The 19,066-nt window shown below is 52.4% G+C and overlaps 1 protein-coding gene across 2 annotated transcripts in view; it reads right to left on the bottom strand.

The window, feature by feature from the left end:
* Nucleotides 1-4,092: 4,092 nt before the first annotated feature.
* POLR3E (RNA polymerase III subunit E) overlaps nucleotides 4,093-19,066 on the bottom strand; it is a 37,728-nt gene continuing 22,754 nt past the window's right edge. For both annotated transcript variants that reach the window (XM_087815829.1, XM_016222712.2), the window contains exons 9-21: nucleotides 18,101-18,220; nucleotides 16,952-17,037; nucleotides 16,685-16,729; nucleotides 16,515-16,606; nucleotides 15,538-15,658; nucleotides 13,045-13,126; nucleotides 11,845-11,904; nucleotides 11,596-11,753; nucleotides 11,119-11,180; nucleotides 10,098-10,612; nucleotides 8,101-8,178; nucleotides 5,696-5,821; nucleotides 4,093-4,869 (exon numbers count right to left, since the gene is read on the bottom strand). In XM_087815829.1, the coding sequence (XP_087671955.1) occupies nucleotides 4,813-4,869; nucleotides 5,696-5,821; nucleotides 8,101-8,178; nucleotides 10,098-10,612; nucleotides 11,119-11,180; nucleotides 11,596-11,753; nucleotides 11,845-11,904; nucleotides 13,045-13,126; nucleotides 15,538-15,658; nucleotides 16,515-16,606; nucleotides 16,685-16,729; nucleotides 16,952-17,037; nucleotides 18,101-18,220 (1,602 nt within the window). In that variant the 3' untranslated portion in view covers nucleotides 4,093-4,812. The remainder of the gene's footprint in view (nucleotides 4,870-5,695; nucleotides 5,822-8,100; nucleotides 8,179-10,097; nucleotides 10,613-11,118; nucleotides 11,181-11,595; nucleotides 11,754-11,844; nucleotides 11,905-13,044; nucleotides 13,127-15,537; nucleotides 15,659-16,514; nucleotides 16,607-16,684; nucleotides 16,730-16,951; nucleotides 17,038-18,100; nucleotides 18,221-19,066) is intronic.

Below are 19,066 nucleotides of genomic sequence, written 5' to 3'. Positions count from 1 at the left end.
GTTGCCGGTGCATTTGCCTTTACTGAAATCTTCGTTCTTTATATGGCTTCAGGTCACTGTCTCCTCTCCCCTTGTCTCACCCTGCAGGACTCCCTTGAGCATTTCTTTCAGGGCAGGTCTAATGGCCACAAATTCTCTCAGCTTCTGTTATCTGGTAGCGTCTTAACTTTTCCCTCACTTTTGAAGGACAGTTTTGCTAGACGTGGGATTCTTGGTGGAAAATTTTTTATTGGCCCATTGTCTTCTGGCCTCCAAAGTTCCTAGTGAGAAATCTGTTATTTTATTGTGGATCCCTTGTATGTGATGATCCACCTTTCTTGCTGCTTTCAGGATTATCCTTGGCGTTGGAAAGTTTGTCTTTGTGGGTCTGAGTTTTCTTAGGAGTTGACTGAGTTTTTTGCATGCTTTATATTCGTATTTTTAATATTTGGGGTTTTCAGCCACTGTCTACACTTCTCCCTTCCTCGGGGCTGCCATGACCGTGTCTGTCTGATGGTGCCCCGCAGGTCCCGTAGGCTCTGTTCACTTCTCTTTCAATCTTTTTTCTTTCTGTTCCTCAAACTCAGTTTCCACTGCCCCATCTCCAAGTGCACTGGTTCTTCTGCCGGCTCAAATTTGCCTCTGACTCCCTCCAGTGAATCTCCCATTTTCATTTCCTTTAGCTTCAGAACTTCCCTTTGGTTTCTTCCTAGGCACCTGTGTATTTGATACATCGTGTTTCTCGCCTTTCCCCACACCTTCCTTTAACTCTGTGCATCTCCGAAACGGCTGACTGGGCCGGCCGGCGTGGCTCAGCAGTGGACCGTGACCTAGGATCCAGATCACGGCTCGATCCCCAGTGGGGGGCGTGCAGGAGGTGGCCGATCAGTGACTCATCATTGATGTTTCTCTCTCTCCCCCTCCCTTCCTCTCTGAAATCAATCAAGATTTAAAACGGCTGGCTTACAGTATTTGTCTAGTTATCTGCCAGTGTCTTTCAGGGACATTTTCTGTTGATTTTTTTCCTCTGGAGCCATATGTTCCTGTTTTTGAATGCTTTATGATTTTTTTGTTGAACACTGGACATTTGAATCTAATGATATAGTAACTCTGGAAATCAAATCATCCCCTTTGCCCAGGGTCTGCTGTTTTGTGTGTTTTTGGGTTTTGGGTGGTTGTAGGCTCTCTGTGCTGAGGGTGTCTGAGGTGTAAATTTAAGATCTCTGCTCTTTTCTGGGCCTTTAACTGGGCATGCATGGGTACTTTCTAATTTCCCCCATATAAAGAAATTGTTTTTGAATGTCTTGGTCTTTAATGTATGGATCTCAAGGGGAAAATGTGAAAAATGAGGGAGGTGGGGCTGAGAGCATGCCGGACCTTAACTTCCCCGGTATCCCCGCAGCCACGGGCGGAGGGCTCGCAGCCACGGGCGAGGTGCAACGCTGCGCACCTTCTCTCTGCACCTGGCGTCATCCTTTGCTCCAGTACAGGAACCTCCTTCTTGCAGGCTGGTGCAAGCTGCTCCCGGAACGAGGCTAGGGTGGGAATGGGTAGTTGCTAGTGTGCTAAGAGCTTAAGCTGACCAAAATTAAGCAATATACAGCCTAAGTTTTCCCCTTTATCTTGATTTTGAACAGTTGTATCAGACAGATTCTGCCAATGTAATTGTCTAGGTGGGGAAACAGATTCCTGGTGCTTCCTGCTCTACCACCTTCCCAGAACCATCTTAAACATCATGTAAACCTATTCCCCATCACTCAAAAGTCCTAAATTTCTACATAAATTTGAAATTATTTCTATTCTAGGATCTGATTTGCACGCACCTAGGACAATTTTTAATTGCTATACAGCTTGATATGTTGAACTGGCCAGTTAGAAGCCCAGTAAGGGGCTCCACAATCTTCCTGGATTACTTTGCATTTTTTTGCAATATGAACTTTAAAATTAGTTTGGTTCTTGGGAAAATATTGTTACTTCTGTTGAGATCAAGTTTAAGAAATAGCTTAAATTAAGAACAGACCATGATACAGAGACTTCAATCCAAAAACATGAGTTTATGCCTATTTGTTCAAATGATCTTCTTTCAAGTTTTCACATTTTTATCACTTAGGTTCTGTACATTTTAAAAGGTTCATCTACATGTTACAAGATCTTTGTTATATTTTCCAACTACTTGCATTTGGAAAGCTATTGATTCCAGCAATCTTGCTGACTTGTCAGTTAGAATAGCTTTTAGTTCATTCTATTGATGTATCTCAAAAGTTAATTTTGACTCCTTTATTTTTATGCCTTTTCCCTGATTCTTACCTAACTGCTCTAACCAGTAACCCCAGAAGTAAGTAATTATGGCAAGGAGTATGTCCAACATTGACCTAGAACGTTAGCTTTCAGGAGGACTCCGTCTAACCCTATTTAAGAACGTGTCTCTGGAATGAGCGGTGCCTTCAGCCCAGACGGTTTCTTCACTTGGCCTGGTCACGGAGCCGCCGGTGGGCACCCTGACAGCCCCCGCGCCTGTTTCGGTAGTTCAGTATTATCGCCCCTGCACAGATGCATTACAGTCGTTATCTCACACGCCACTGGAATCCACTATTAGGACTTTCATTCATATCACACTGCCTTTGTCGTAAGAATCTGGAGGCTGGTTAACCCTGTTGTTTATGTCTTAAAGATTTGATAGAATTCAACTGTTACCCGAGACTTTTCTTCTCTAAGAATTGGTCTGTTGCAACTTTTTCCTAGCCAGCTTTAATCATATTTTGCTTATAAAATGTATAATTCCTCTGTAACATTTCCCATTTCACCATTTATTTGAGTTTGTGCCATTTTCCTTCATTGGTAAATTGTTGGCATATTTTATTTTACACTCAATTTTACCTCAATTTTTGTTTAACAATTATTTCCTTCTATATTTCCTTGTGTTTATTTTTCATGTTTTTATCCATTTCAGAGAGCAGAGGGAGAGGGAGAGAGAGAAACATCAATGATGAGAGTCAGTGATCAGCTGCCTCCTGCAGGCCCCCTGCACTCCCCCTACTGGGGACAGAGCCCACCACCTGGGCATGTGCCCTGACTGGGAATCGAACTGAGATCTCCTGGTTCAATATGGGTCATAGGTTGATGCTCAACCGCTGAGCCACGCCAGCCAGGCCTTTTCTAGCTGTTTGAATTCACGGTTAATTCATCCGTCTTCAAGGCCAGGCCTGAGCACAGCACCGCCTGGCTCTGATTGTGCTGTTTCTGCGGCACCACAAGGGGCCTCCCCTTTGTGATGTGCTGTAACAACAGCTGGACATAGTAGCGTTTTACTCTTTTCAGGCTCGTGTATGTTAACTAGAACCATAGTCTACAATCAACCTGTTAAACTATGTTACCAAATATTAGATGTTTTTCCTTTTGTCAGTTGGGGTGGGGAAGTGTATACACCAGCTAAACCAGGGGTGGCGAAACTTTTTTCTGCCAAGGGCCATTTGGATATTTATAACATCATTCTCAGGCCATACAAAATTATCAACTTAAAAATTAGCCCACTATATTTGGCCAAACAATTAACTCACCCCTAATGTGATGGTTGGAACTGCTGCTCTTTGGTGAGGCCTTGGCAGGGCCAGACCAAGTGATTTCCCAGGCTGTATACGGCCCATAGGCCAGACGTTCCCCACCCCTGATAAACCTTCAAATAATGGTGGCTATTGCCCAAAATACGTTACGGCAAAAGCCTTTAGGTGGCCAAATTTCACATCTTGCCCAACCCAGCTTAATCTTTCTTTTTCATAATCTTCCGGGGCTGCACTGTCCAATAAGGTCGCCACATGCGGCAACTGGGCACTTCTATTGGGCTCTTCCAAACTGAGAACATTATAAGTGTAAAATACCAGATTTTGAAAACTTAATATAAAAAAATGAAGAAATTTTCATTACATGTTACTGTTTTAGTATATTGGGCTAAATAAAATATTAACTTTGGTATCTTTTTTTCTATCGTAACACCTACTAGAAAACGTCACATGTGATGGCACAGTCGTCCGGGAGTGCTGCTCTCGGGCGTCCTGCCCCCAGACTCACGCGGACGACACTGCCTTCCTGCAGCCAGCTGACAGCAGCACCACGATGGCAGGTTAGTGTGAACATTTATTTTAAAAATACACAAAATATAAATTTTTTACATCAAAGTGTGATACCCTCACTTGTACATTGTTCCATACTTACCTGATTTTGTTTGCAAACATTAAGAATAGATGGTCTGATTCTGAGTTTTTGCTATGGTTCATGTAAACAGCTGAGACTGCTACATAAAGTAGGTTGTTTTACAAGGTAAAGTGGCCATAGAAACCCAACAGTAAAACAATTCAATTTGGTTTGTTTAATGAAATTGGCAGAAGTCTTAGCAGATAGATCATCAAAGACTAAATATTGGCTTCTAGGCATTTAAAATATTAAAAACCTTGAGGTTTCCTTATCTTGTAAACATAACTTAGGCCTTGTTGGCATTAAGTTTGAAAAGTAAAATATTAAACCATGATTTTCTTCATCCTGCCTGTGTCAGAATACACTCTATACGAGAATGACACCAAGTAAGCAAAATAAATCAGGAATTTCAAATTGTACTGCAAAAAGGTTCCGGTGGTCTCTTCTGGGGGCGATGCCACTTAAGGTGGTCCTACTGGCTGCGTGCGATCCCGTCCGCTGGACAGTGCAGTGCCACAGGCGACGAGATGTCAGTCCCTCCTGCTCCGTGTCTTCCGAAGCAGCTGAGGCTCTACTTCCACCTCTGCTGGCTCTGCCATCCTTCCTGGGGCTTAGATTTGTTGGGGTGGTGGTTTGTGACAATTGTCAAGACTGTACTGTCCCTTTAAGGTACCACATGCCACCATAGCTTACGCAGCAGTCCTATGAAGAGAAAGAAACGTGTTACGGGCAGGCTTCAGCAGGAAAAGTGGCTACCAGATGATTTTACACAGTTTCACGACCAGAACACAAATGGGAAATCAAGACCAGCCTGGTCTGTGCCTTCAGTGTTTGGGCCTCAGCTCCCACCCCTTCCTTTCCTCACGGGGATCTTAAGAGTGAGAAGCAACAAATGAGTGCTTTAGAAACACAAAATAGGAAAGCTGTGAATAAGCCGGCCAGAGCAAAGGCGCTTCATGAACAGGCCCTGTAGGTGGCCTCGGGCGTTCAAGATAATCCATCAGAGTATAAGGCAAATGTCATCGGCTTGCTGTATTCCAGTGTTTCTGCACACATGGTATTTGGAACAGTCGATTCATAAGATTATAGGTAGTAGTACACTTAAGTGCTTTCATATATTAGACAAATTAGTTTAAAAGGAATATATTAAGTTAAAGCTGATTCTACTGAAAGTTAAGTAGAACAAGAGTTAGTACATGGCTGTGGCACATCACGGAAGGCGGCGCAAGGTTCACAGGGAGTGGAGTCGGGACTCTGGAGGTGAGGATGACCCACCAGACTCCATCTTTTGAAGGTGGAGCCTGCATCTTACTCCGTTTAGTCCTGCTGCACAGCCCACACCAATGCCAATCTTTTGTCAGTTGCCGAGGACCTGACAGCATTCAGTGGCAGGGGAACAGCTGCCTAGAGCCCTTTCTGCACACTGCCAGCCCCCACCCAGGACAGGGAGAGCCTGCGTGGGCACCCTTGCTCAGCTCCCGGTGAGAGCACACGTCCTGGGCGGGAAGCTGCGACACGGCGCACGTACCTTGAGCACCTTATCCACCTCCTGTTTACTCAGCTCCTCTCCACACTCCTGAGTCAGCCGAGACTGGATCATGTTCCGGCGCACCCGGTAATTTTTGGAGAAAATTTCAAGCAAAACCTGTCGATGCTTTAGTAGCAAAAACATGTTAAGGGAAGCAATCGCCTAAAAGAGAAACACCCCCACACCAGAAATCCAAAGCTATGACCCCAGCTCCACACTGCAGTCTGAGATAAAAGTCCTTGCTCAGGACCACTGGTGAAAGGTGAGCACGTTTCGGCAGCTGGTTATCCCTCGAGACCCCAATAAAATGAAAAATAAAAATAAAGGTATATGCCCAAAGGAGCTGGTGAAGAGCTGGCAGAGCACGAGCCGTTCAGACATGCTTGTGCGTAGTGAACAGGAGAGCTGCCTTGGCAGGTGGGGGACACCACCATCAAAAGCACACGAAGACAGAGAAAGGGGAGGAGCGTGTGGCTTACAGTGTGGGCGCAGGCACATAACAGGGCACCTAGGAAACAGGACGGCCTGAAAAGCGCTACAGCCCAAATAAAAATTAAATCAAAGGTTAGAAGAGAGTTGAAATGCCCCCAGGCAGACGAGTTTGGTGAGAGAATGTGCGGCAGCATGTCCCATAGGGGACATAAGTCTGAAATAGCAAAAACAGGTAAATTACCAAGTCTATCCCAGAACTTCATGAGACTGACCTGTCCAGTGCATTACTGACCCACCCAGGGCACACCTGGAACTGCCCTGATGTACAATACAGAGTAAGAAAAAACCTTACTGAGATAAAGGGAAGGCCATGGGTCCAATTTAAAAGACCCAGGAGCGGAATGTCATTGAACAACACTTCTGGAAGCTTGAATGCGATGGAAAATATCTTAAATTCAGAGGGACAATGATTTGCCCTCTAAAATTCTAGCCCCAGACAAAGAGGAACAAAGACAGCCATTTTAAGGCCTAAAAGAATGCAGACAACTCCTCCGCCCCTCGGAAGATGAAATGAAGGAGGGAGACACTGAGCTTCCACAAGCCAGTTCGGCTGGAGAGGCCCCTAGGAACCAGACTCAACACCCGTGCAGATTACTGTTGGTGTCTGTGCTCGGAGAACAGGGAGTAGCATAAAAGGAAATGTAATCTCAGCGGTGCTGATACCTGGTCCTACAGTGAACAACTCTGCAGACAGGATGCTGTGAGCACCGATTCCTGATTCAACTCCCTTCTCCAGGAACAGCTGAGAACTGTCCCCATCACCGCAACAGGAAGTTCACCGACAGTGTCAGGTTGATACGTCCAATAGCAGTTTAAGTGCATTTTGTATTAAAACACCAGAGGTACTCTTTTGGTAGTTAAAAAGTGATAGCCTAGCCCTAGCCCATTTGCTCAGTGGTTAGAGCATTGGCCCACAGACTGAAGGGTCCTGGGTTCGATTGACCCAGGGCACGTGCCTCGGTTGCAGGCTCGATTCCCAGCCCAGACAGGGCTCATGTGGGAGGCACCCAATCGATGTCTCTCACATTGTTTTTTTCCCCTCTCTCTGAAAAGCAACAGAAAAAATATCCTCAGGTGAGAATTTTTTTTAAAAAGCCTGAGGAGTGGGACTTGGGTCAGGCATAAAGCCATAAAACTTCCAGTCTTACTGGATTTTTAAAATATGCACTTACTATTTTTAATTATCAGAGTATTTCAGGGTAGAGCGCCAGAGACCACCTATTCCAGCCAAAGCACATAGGGTTGCTCAGGGAGACTGTTCCAGACTACTCCCCATCAAAGCACACACCCCTTTTATATCCTGCCTGCCAGCCAGTCTCCTTCTAAGAGGCAAAAGGGAGTCAAGTACTCAGGAGAAGCTCTCGCTCACTCCCTTCCCCCAACACCTTTGAGCAATGAAACCTTAATCTTTAAAGTTCAGGCAAGTTCGGGATTTAGGAAAAGCTCCTGGGCCTCAGGGTCCATGACTGTACAGGGACGGTCTGCTGGTTTCATTCACCTGGTCAGGAGACCCCCGTGACCCTTCCAGGGTGTGGCTAGAGGAAAAACAACCAATTTCTCTAAAAAATGCAACACCCAAGACCTGAGAAGGAATCCTTGTGATCCCTATTGCCAGAGGCCACCTGAGCGACATGGTCCACTGCTGGTTTGCCAGCCAGCTAGACGTCAGAATCATCCAGAAAGCTGTGTAAAAATGTAAGTACCTAGGACACTGCCCATTCCTGAGGAGCTGGTTCAGTGTCTGGGGTCAGTCCTGGAACTGCCGTTTTTACCAGGTGATTCTCATTCAGCTGCCCACAGACAGGCACTTGGGAACCACTGACGGGCTGGAAAGTCTGGACTGTGACTGCACTCGGGTCCCCCGAGGCCTCACCCCCTGCAGGAACACATCCCAGCAGCAAAGGTCGCCTCACCTGATCACCCATATCTCCAGACTCCCAGAGCGCGAACACCTTCTGCTCATCCGGGGAGGCGGCCGTCTGTGGGGGAAACTGACCGAGGCCCAGGCATGAGCTGGTCGCTTGTCTTCACCACATGGACCCACCCCCCCTCCTCACTGGCACCAGCCGGCCGGGTTCTTAGGGAGGCCAGCCACCCCTATCAGGGCCTTGGAGGGCAGCAATGACAGAAGCACGACACCCCTGGCTTGAAGCCCAGTGTGCTCAGTAAGGTGGGGAAGCGGCTCTTCTGTTTTCCCCATAGCCTGGCATCAGCCCACCTCTCTGCTGACATCAGTTTCTCCTTCCCTAAATGCCAAACCTCAAATGTGTCCTGAGAAGGCTGCCCCCTAACCCCCCGGGGCATCCAGCCTCCTTTCAGTCCCTTCCCACAGGGGCTGTGTCAGTGGTGGGTTCAAGGCTCTGCCCACCTCCCAAGCAACCCATGCCACTCGGTTGGGTGGGGTCCAGAGGTGGCCCCAGCTCTGGGTACCTGGAGAAGGGAAAGCAAGGAAGGTGGTACCTGGCACAATGGTTACTACCCCATAAAGGCCCAGGTGGGGCTTTAAACAGTCTTATTTGATCTTTAGAAACCAGAGGCAGCAAAGTGTTATGCCCCCACTCCATGATGAAAACCCAGTTCAGAGAGGGTTACTTACTGCCCATGGTCACACAGCTAAACTCAAGTCTGTGCAAATCTACTTGCTCTCCTTGGGCCTCAGCTCCCTTGTGTAAAATCACAAGACTGGACAGACCTGAGGTCTCTTCCACCTCGGACATGATTGTGATCTGGTCCCCACATGAGGATCACAGGGAAGGAAGGTGACGGTGTCCCACAGACACCAAGCCTACCTACCAAGAGGAAACGTGGCAAGAGCAGGTGCAGGGCGGGGGCAGCACCCCACTTCCTGTCTCTGGCCTTCTGTTCACTCCAGCCACCCAGGATATCCTCACTCACATCAGGCAGGTACTCCTCTCCTGCCTGACCCAGCTTGGAAAAAGGTGACCCTGCAGATAACTGCACCCATCTGCTGGGGGGTGGGGGAGCTCCAAACTGGGCAGGGCCCCAAACCCCAGTACCTCCTGTATGAGACCTCACCAAGGAGGCTCCCTGTCACGAGGGCCAACTCCCCTGGGGCAGCCCAGCCAGCCCGGCACCCAGGGCCTCTTGCCCTAGTTTCTGCTCCTCACGTACAGAGATGGCCCGGTCCCTCAGCTCCGCCAAGACTGCAGGTGCTCTGACCTCAGGCTGCAAACATCAACGCTCCCTTGTTAAGAGGCAGCTGCAGCCCCACCTCACCCCGTTTGCTGCTAGGTCAGGGCAGAGCCTGGAAGGAGAGGACAGCCTGACAGCTCCCCGAGGCCACACCCTGGCCCTCTCCACCCACAGCGTGGGTCTCCAACACGTGCTGGGGCTCTGGTGAAAAGCTCAGCTCATCTTAGTGGAAGCAGAAAGGACTTAAGAATTGAAGCCACTATGCTGGCATTTAGAATCCAGCTCTGTCACTTCCTGGGCATGTGACCTTTACACAGGTTCATCCCACTTCTCTGAAACTCAGTCTCTCCATCTGTGGGCTGCAAAGATCAGTGATATTAGAAATCACCCTAAATATGACAAAGCTGACAGGGGTGAGCTGAGGTGCTGGCAGGGGTGCTAGAAACCAGGATGGGCACATCTTGTTAAGCCCTTGCCAGATCCTATGACACAAAAATGAATGTTTGCCACTTTAGAAGGTGCAGATCCCAAAGCTGGATGGCCCAAGGTCACTCAACCATAACATGAGAGTCAAGACATTAACCCAGGTCAATGGGCTTCCCTAGTCCTCACGCCCTGTGCTGGCTCCCCCAAAGCTGGCAAGGCTCAGGCCACTCCAGAGAGACCAGACTTCCCTCTCCGGCTCCTTTCTGCCTCCCACCCCCAGCAGCAGAGGGCAGCTGTGTGTCCCCGGCCCAGCAGTGCAGGCCCCACTTACAGGCACCAGTATCTGCTTGCAGCCAGCGGCCAGCACCGTGTCCTGCAGCATTCGGTCCGAGATGCCACTGAAGAGCGTGTGGCCAGGGGGCAGGCTAGCCAAGTGTAGGTTGAACAGGCGCTTGAGCTCGCTCAGCGTGAGCACAAACTGTCTCTGGAAAGTGGCCTCCACGAAGGCCCGCAGCTCCTGGGCCACTAGGGTGCTGGCACAGCCGGAGGCTGGGTGCCCATTGAAGCTGTCCCCGCCTGCAGCCCGTCCAACAGGAAGCCCATTGGTCAGCCTGCTGTGGAGGCCACCACTGGGTGAGGTGTCCATGGGCTCGCCTTCCTCCATGGCCTGCTCCTCCTCTTCCTCTCCCTCCTCACTCAGGGGCTCCTCCTTGATCCGCACACCAGGCAGGACCGCAGATGCCCGGACCTGCTCCTTCCTTCTCTGAAGCTCCCGTTCCAGCAGCATGTGGTTCTGCTGGGCCCTGCTCTTGGCTACTTGGACCCGCTGGTCCCCAGACACCAGCCCTGCAGGGAGACGAGGGCTGCTCGAGAAGGCACAGAGACCAGGCAAAGGAGGGCCCAAGACGAAGGCCACTCCCCTCCACCCCAAGGACAGTCCCTTCCATCCCGACGGGACATCCTGCTGTCCAGAGCAAGGGGTCAGGAACAATGCAGGCCAGCTGGGGCTTTCACCCCACCTTACCCCAGCAATGAGGGAAGAACGAACTGGGAAAATCAGCTTCCCACGCTCACAGTCAAGCCAGGATGGGTTAGTGCTGAGCTCCCACCAGTTCCTCCTGTCCCCCTTCCCCCCACCTCCTGCCACCCTGAGAGAGCAAGCAGGTGCCAGGGGCCTAGCACCCAACTAGCCCAGAGTGCAGAACTGCTCGGTCCGTGAGGCCGCAGCTTTGCCTGCAGCTGAGGTTGGTGGGAAGGGAAGGAGAGCTGGCCAGAGCGGCTGCAGTGAGCGCCACATACCCCGACCCCAGGCCCAGTGCCAGGGGGGCCTGCCCAGCCGATAGCCTGCACACCTGATTGTCCGTCCGGCTTCTTTGGCGTGGTTTCCTTCACGAGGTTATAGACTTTTTCTAATCTGAAAATAAGAGTCAGCACCTCACTCTCAACCACATCCACATCACCTGCACCACCCCAACCCAGAACAGCCTGGTCCCCAGAGGCGCCAGGTGCGGGGAGCATGGTAGCCCAGCCTGCAAGCACAGCTCCCCCACCCCCCGCTACTCTCACCCTCCCTCCGAGCCACAGCCCAGCCTGCCAGTGGGCGCACAAGCCCAGGTTCTCACTCCTTAGTGCTCCCCCCTTCGTATGACAGACAGGCCACTCTGACCACCATGGAGTGGCTGTGTCGGGCCTACACTGCGGATTCTGGTGTCAGCGGCAATGTCCCTGTGAGTGGAACAGGGGCACTGCGCCCAAATCAGCTTTCACACCTCGGCTGCGGCCTGGACTCCTCTGCACACTGCCCCTCGTTGCACCCAGAGAGCCCTTACTTGGCCTGGATGCCCGTCCACAGCATGTGCTGTCGCTGGACCACATCCGGGTGCTTCTTGATGAACTCCCCGTCGTGCGGCAGGATGAACTCCCAGCCTCTGTTGATCCTCACCACGGCCATGTGCTCCAGAAAGTCCTTCACATCCTCTGCACAGAGCTGGGGGTGGGGGGAAGGGTGAGGCCAGCAGCCCCAAACCACCCCCCAGCCCCCACCCTCCCCATCCCTCCAGATTGAGAAAGTCACTTACTTTTGTCACTGTTGCCACCTCTTTCCTTACCACCCACCGGCTCTGAGTGAACTTCCACATCTGAGGGAGAGAGAAACATGTTTCAAGGGGGCAGAGATGGTGCTCCTAAGACTGTCCCCTGAACCTGTGCCTCTGTCCTGGGAGCCTGAGGTCAGACAGGCCTGGGTGTGGAACTGGCACTGGCAGGCACTTCAACCCCATGCCCCCATTTTCTCCTCCATACAGGACCCCCAGGGGTGTCTCCTCCGAGAGAGCAGCTGGACCCCCCCCCCACCTAGACCTCAAAACCTCCTTGGTCAGGGACGTCTTGCCTGCCTGTCACCTACAGTAACTCTGCTCTGACCAGGCCTTCTCCCAGGCCCCAGGCTGGATGGCGCCTGCATGAACAGAGAAGGGCTGGCAGGCAGCGAGGTGAAGGGTCCCCGTGCAGGGTGAGCGAGCCTGGCATGGATATATGCTGCACTCTGAGCCCGAGGCAGATAAAGCGTATAGCACCTGGACACCGACCACCCAAGGAGCTGGGCCAGCCAGTGGGGAAGAGAAGATGCGGAGCCTCCTCAGCTGCAGGCTGCCCGCCTCACTAGGCCCGAGTATAGCACACTATGGCCACATGGACAGAGACTGCGGCACCAAGAACACTGCCCAGGCAGGGACTAAAGCACTGGATCGGGGGGGTGATGCAGGGATGGCTAAGCTCTGGAGTTGCAAAAGCCCCCAGCAACAATGCCGGGAGCACGCACGAGAGCAGCAGACGTGCCCGGCGCTGTATGAACTGGGAATCACCAGCCCCGCCCAGAGTCAGTGCAGTTTGGGCTGTAGGCCAGGCCTACCAGACTCTCCAGTTAGTCACAGTGAGCTAGAAACTGGGCTGTACCATAATCTTGATTTATAAAAACAACCAAGTCAACGTTTTAGAAACACCACTGAAGCCAAATGAAACGTGCTCCTTGGCCAGAATCCTCCTGCGAGACTCCGGTTTGCAATTCCCGGAGAGGAGCTCAAAGGTTCGTGTGAAGCCGGGACTCCAGGATTCCGAGGAAGGAGGAAGGCAGAATCCAGAGCCCCCAGCCCTGCCCTGGCCACACGTACCTGGCCCCTGCTGGCTGCCCCAGCCAAAGTCTTGATAGCCGTGAGCTGTGCCCATCTTCCTCCCACGACCACCTTCACCCCCGCCCCAGAGGTGAGAGCCTGGGCACTTACAACAAAGTCTCGGCCCCTGCAGAGCACCTCGGCGGGCACACCACTGTGAGGACTGGAGGAGTCCTTGGGGTACAGGATGTCACTGCCAATGAGAGTGGGTGGCGGGTCAATCCTTGTCCTTAGTCCATCTGCTTCCCATCCCCTGCCCAGGCTCCAAGAAAAGCCCAGGCCTCGCAGTCTCAGCCCAGCCCAGCCCAGGCCTCTTTCCAACATGGACTGGTACAGGCCTGGACCCAATAGCTTCCCTTAGAGCCCTGTTCTCCCCCAGGAGCCCGGCTCTGCGAATACCTTACTTTTGTAGGAAAGAAGCACCCTCCTCACCCCACCCCAGGAGTTCTTCCTCCTACCCCTTCTTGACACCACCCCACCACAACTGGCCTAGCCCCAAGGCCCACTGCACGGTCATGAAGACAGACATGGCCGGCCCAGGATCCAATAAAACAGAGGGTCCCACATGGAAAGCACGTGCAATCTGGAGACTGGTGATGGAGGGGTGAGGGTGCAGAGTGGGAGCTAGGCTGGGACAAGCCCTGAGCACGAGTGAGGCTGAAGCCTTGGGAGAATGGGGCCAGCACTCGGCTTGGAGAACTCCGAGGCCAGAGGTGAATGCACAGGTGCTGAGGCTTTCTACATGCGTGCCCACGGCACAACCTTTCCCCCAGCCCAAAGGCCTGTTGCCCAGGAACACATACACCACCCCGGACACCCCCACCTGCGGCACCTCTGCTCCTCCTGCTCCACCCTACCTGGCCGCCAGCTACTGCCTGTCCTTCAAGGTCAAGCTCTGTGTCCACCGCCTTCCCATAAAAACACTCTGGGGACAGGGACCTGGCCCACATTTGCTCACTGCTACCACACAGAGAGGAGGCAGCTGCTAAGCAGGTGCTAACTGAATGTGGCCCAGGTCCTGAACCTCTGCTTTCTTAGGACAGGGACAGGTCTGAATGAGAGTGCACCACAGGGCACAGGACAAGGAATTAGACACTGAACGCGTGCATGTTGCATCATCTCACAGGAACACAAATGGACAGGGCACGGGAGGAGCCTTACAGGCCTTGCTGGGGCAGCGACCACAGCAGGACCTGAAGAGGAAAGGTCCAGGAGCCCCTACCTTCAAGTCACAGGGGCAGACCACCAGCTGAAAGGGGCAGCTACACCAGGGGCACGAGGCGCTGGGCAAAGCTCCAACCATGGCTGTGGCTGGGGCTGAAAGGTATCTGCCACTCTGGGCCAGTGTCATCCACCAGTGTTCATGTGTTACACAAGCACACACAGGGCCCCATCTAATGAGTGACAGGCCATCAAGGTCTTCCTTAATTAAAGATACTGAACACATACGCGGGGCCTGTGCTTCCCGCTGAAGGGCACCACCGTGTGGCTGTGACATGAATATACAATTCCCTTAACCAACCAACTGGGAGATGATGGACTTTTTGCAGCGAATTGCTTTTTTCTTTTTTTCCCCATTGATCTTAAGAGAGAGAGGAAGGGGGGAAGAGAGGGAGGGAGAGGGGGAGAGGAAGAGAGACCGGGGGGAGGGGGGGCATTGATGTGAAAGAGAAACATCGACCTGTTGCCCCCAGCACGTGCCCCACCAGAGATCAAGCCCCCCACCTTTTGCTCCACGGGGCGATGCTCCAACAGACTGAGCGGCACCGGCCAGGGCTGCAGTGAATTACTTCCTTACAAATTTGTAACAATTCATTTTTTCAGATTTTTCACCTTACACCACACTTTCTAAAAAAAGAGTACTTTATGTCATACCATTTAGACCTAATATAATTCAAATGTGCATAAAATGCAGCTAGCCACACTGTATTTACCAAGGCTCTACCCTGACCAGGCGTTATCCTGAGTACCGGGGATGTAAGGGAGTGGACAGACAGTCCCTGCCCCCTTGAAAGAGACAGTCTGGTGCAGGAGGCAGACAGACTAGTGGAGGAATCTCAGGAAAAGAGAAACTACTAAAGACATCGAGTCACAAATTCAAGACCTATGAACCCCAATAGGACACATAAAAAGAAATTCACATTTACACACACCTTAGTGAACTGTGGAAAACCAAAACAAGATCTTAAGAGCAACCAGAGGGAAACAAAAGCAGAATACCTTCAAAGGAGCGTGCATTAGACAGGCAGTGGCTTAAAGTCAGAATACAGTGTGTGGGAAGAAAATGATCTACCTAGAATTACAACCAGTAGAAAATATCCTTCAAGAACAAAGAGTTCCAGAGAGAACTCTCTCCAGAGAGAGAGTTCCAGATAAACAAACGCCAAGGAAATCCACCCCCTGCAGGCTGCATTAAAGGGCCGCCCTGGCGCTCCCAGCAAAAGGAAATGTCCCAGCCAGAAACTCAGAGAGGCAGAAAGGAGTAACAACAAAACCAAGGCAACGATGCGAACAAGTCGAATGAGTCCTGGCCGGATAATGCGTCTCATGGGGTTTAAAGTAGAGAGGTTAAGTGCTCCCATTAAGGGACTGCAGGCAACTTACCTCTTCACCACCCAATTTCCTTGGACTAACATCGCCACCTTCTGGATGCCACGCAGAACAGCCACGGAGTCCACAGAGGGGCCCAGGAGGCTCATCAAATTGGCAAAAGGCATGACCTTCACTGAGGACGCAGATACATCAGACAAGGGAAGAGGAGCCTGGGCCTTCCCCTGTCCCCTGCCAGGTCTGCAGGTCAAGCTCAAATGGCAACCCCAGCCCATGAATGACAACCAGCACACTGGCACAGTAACAGGCCACTGGATCCTGGAGGAAATGCCCATGAGGAAGGCTGAGGACACCCCACGCTACTCAGGCCCAGAGGTTTCAAAACCCCCTTAACTATCTGGCTGATGAGTGGCAGGGCCAGGATTAGACCCCAGGCCACTGGGTCGAGTCCATGCACTTAACCACTGTGCTCTGCTTACCCCAACCACCCAAGCTCCCGCCCTAGTGAATAGGGCAGGGCCCAGGGAAGGCCCTCAGTCCTGCAGCCCCCGGCAAAGCAGGGAGCTCCCCTCTGCTCAGGCCCCCGGAGACCCTGGAGTGGGCACCTCACCAGCTCCAGGCCCCTACAGGTTCTGGCCCTCAGAGTCCTCCGAGAAACACCAGTCCCTGCTGTGTGGGCACCACCCCGCACACATGAACATGTGTTAAGAGAACTGCAGAGCTCATGGTCACATGCAGGACTCAGTACCAGCCCTCGGCAGCCCCATCTCACCCCAGGCCCCAGAAACTACCTTAGTCCCTTTTTTTGGATTAAGGCTCGGGAAGGTGAGTGACCTGCCCAGGCTCACACAGCAGGGGAGTGGTGGAGGCACACGAGAAGCCCAACCCTTGAGGGGCCACCAGGCTGCTGTAGGAGCTATAAACCTGGGCAGCTCTGGGGGGAGGGTAGGAGGAGCCTCTGGCCTCGCCCCTGGGTCCTCAGAGTCTGATGCAGGAGGTAGAGGCTATGCTGGGCGCCCACAAGCACCCACCGTTCTTCATCAGGACCTTGATCTGATCGGCCAAGGGCAGGGTGCGCAGCTGGGCCATGGACAGGACGTTGCTGGGAGCCACGGGCTTGTCTCTATTAGAAACAAAGGCACAGGGGTCAGAGGCTGCAGGCAGGGAGCCATGGGGTGGTGTCCAGCCCGCCCCTACTCACTTCTCCTCCTCCTGGCTGGGCGGCATCAACATCAGGAGGTACTCGCTGAGGAAGGGGAGAGGGCAGGGTCAGCGGCCCGTGAACCCAGGAATCCCCAGGCTGAAGCCTCCTTGCCAGTGGCCAGTGAAACCCATCCCCACTCTCCCCCTAGCTCTCCCACAGCGGCCTCCAGGACAAGGGGCCCCTCCCACACCCTCCCCCAGGCTACAGAAGGTGCCACAGTCCCAAAGGAAGATGCACACCAGTGTCAGCCCCTGCCAGTCCCACCTGGGTGACTTGACGAGTTCCGTGTTCTCGACCCCACTGGAGCCCTGGCACAGCAGGTACTGGCGCTCATGCTCGGAGCGGCTATCCTGTGGGGAAGGAACCTCAGCCGAAGCCCCGCAGGCCCATGCCCCCCACCCCCGCCATCCACAGTTCTCACCACTTTCCACTCTGACCACCCACTGTGCTGCCCCAAGGCTAGCCACAGGAGCCCATGCACCCCAAGCCTGGCACTCCAGGCTTCTGTGGTGTGGCCTCAGCCAGCTACCTGCCAGGTTCCATGGCCACACAGCCCCAGCACACACCTCAGTGCCCATCTGTGACACAGGAACACTGAGAACAATAACAATGACAGCTATCATTCAGTGAGCACCTACTGTGTGCCAGGCTCTGTACCAATGGCTGTAAATAACACCAACTCATCTGTCCTCCAAATAATGCCACCAAGTCAGATCCTATTGCCGTTATTCCCATTTTATAGATAAACAGATTCAGAGAGGTTAGGTGGCTTGCCCAAGATCACACACTAGGAAATAGCAGAGCTTCAGCAAGTCTGACCCTGAGTCAAAGGCTCTGTCAACAAAAATCTCTCCCAGGAAAGTTCCAAAAAATCAGAACTCCTCCCACAGAAAAATGCTGGGGAGCCCTAGCCTGTGGTATGCTAAGAGCTAATATTCAGTTGCTTCCCTTCCTGCTTACAGTTTCAAGAACTGGGTTCTAAAGTCAATGCACAAGGTAAAACCAAGCACTTGGTAGTTACACAGCGCCCTTGGCCATGTGACAGATGGCCGACTCTCCATGGGGCACCAGATCAAGTGTGCCTGAGCTCAGGACCCACAATGCTGCAAAAATACGTAACCAAACAGCAGCCTCACTCTGAGCCCAGCAAGATGCTCACACGGCGGAGCTGGGGCTGCACCCAGGACCGGGAGCAGCAGACCCACCCCCACCTCACACTGCTTCCCCCTGGGGTACAGAGTGGACAAGCTGGAGTGGACAACACACTGCCCGCAGGACGCAATCCCCTCTCCTTGTGGCATTGCCAAGTGGCTATGACTGAATCTGAAGGCAGAGGTGAGACACCTCCTGGGCACCGGCTCTCCCCCCAGGACTCCATCCCAGAGTCGGCAGCAGCCCAGGGACGCAGCTCACCCGCAGGCCATAGTAGTGCAGGTGGACCCAGGGCTCCTCGGCGTGCTTCTTCTGCAGGAACTCGTAGGACTGCACGCGGCGCTGTCGGGCCTGCTCCGACTCAGGCCGGGAGAACCGTACCTGGGGATGGGGGCATAACGGCCTCACGCTGCCATCCCGGCCCCTCCCAGGAAACCAGATGACCTCACATCTGGGGTACTTCCCACTCACCTTTCCCTCACTTCCTCAGGCAGGTCTTTTTTTAAAATATGTTTTTATTGATTTCAGAGAGAGGTAGGGAGAGGGATAGAAACATCCATGATGAGAGTCACTAATCAGCTGCCTCCTGCACGCCGCCTACTGGGGATCGAGCCCACAATCCTTGCATGTGCCCTGACTGGGAATCGAACCCCGATCTCCTGGATCGTAGGTCAGTGCTCAACCACTGAGCGACACTAGCTGGCTCAAACAGGCTTTTTTAAAAGTTCAGCTCTAACCATGTCCCTCTCTGTGACCTGCCAACACAAGCCAGGGAGGGGCTTTCTCAGGGTGGTGCCTGCCCTGCACCCAATCCATTCCCACTTTCACTGGTGGCAGCACCCCCATTTTCCTACGAGAAACACCAGTTCCCCTTTAGTTCCTACCTAATAACCCTCCCCCCAAACACATTCCCATCTACAGAGTGGGCAGGTGACTCAGACCTGGACAATTTGAGCACTAAACCTTTTAACCACAGGAACTGGTTCGGGGGTCGGCTAAACAAGTCCATCCTGAAACTTTACTTAGAATAATGGGAAAGAAGTTTCTTTTCCCCTAGGGTCTTGGAAGCTGGAAGGATGTAAGCCTGGAGCTGGGACAACTCTCTCTAGCACTGGGGACAGACACCTTGCCTAAGAAAGAGGCCAAGAGAGGAAAACAAAATCTGGAGATGGAGAAACCAGGTCTCAATGACAGTCTGAACACCAGAATCCAACCATACCTGAAGCT

This window comes from Miniopterus natalensis, chromosome 3 (assembly GCF_054644295.1).
Source record: "Miniopterus natalensis isolate mMinNat1 chromosome 3, mMinNat1.hap1, whole genome shotgun sequence".
Taxonomy (NCBI): Eukaryota; Metazoa; Chordata; class Mammalia; order Chiroptera; family Miniopteridae; genus Miniopterus; species Miniopterus natalensis.
This window is presented reverse-complemented; position numbering and strand designations above follow the sequence as displayed.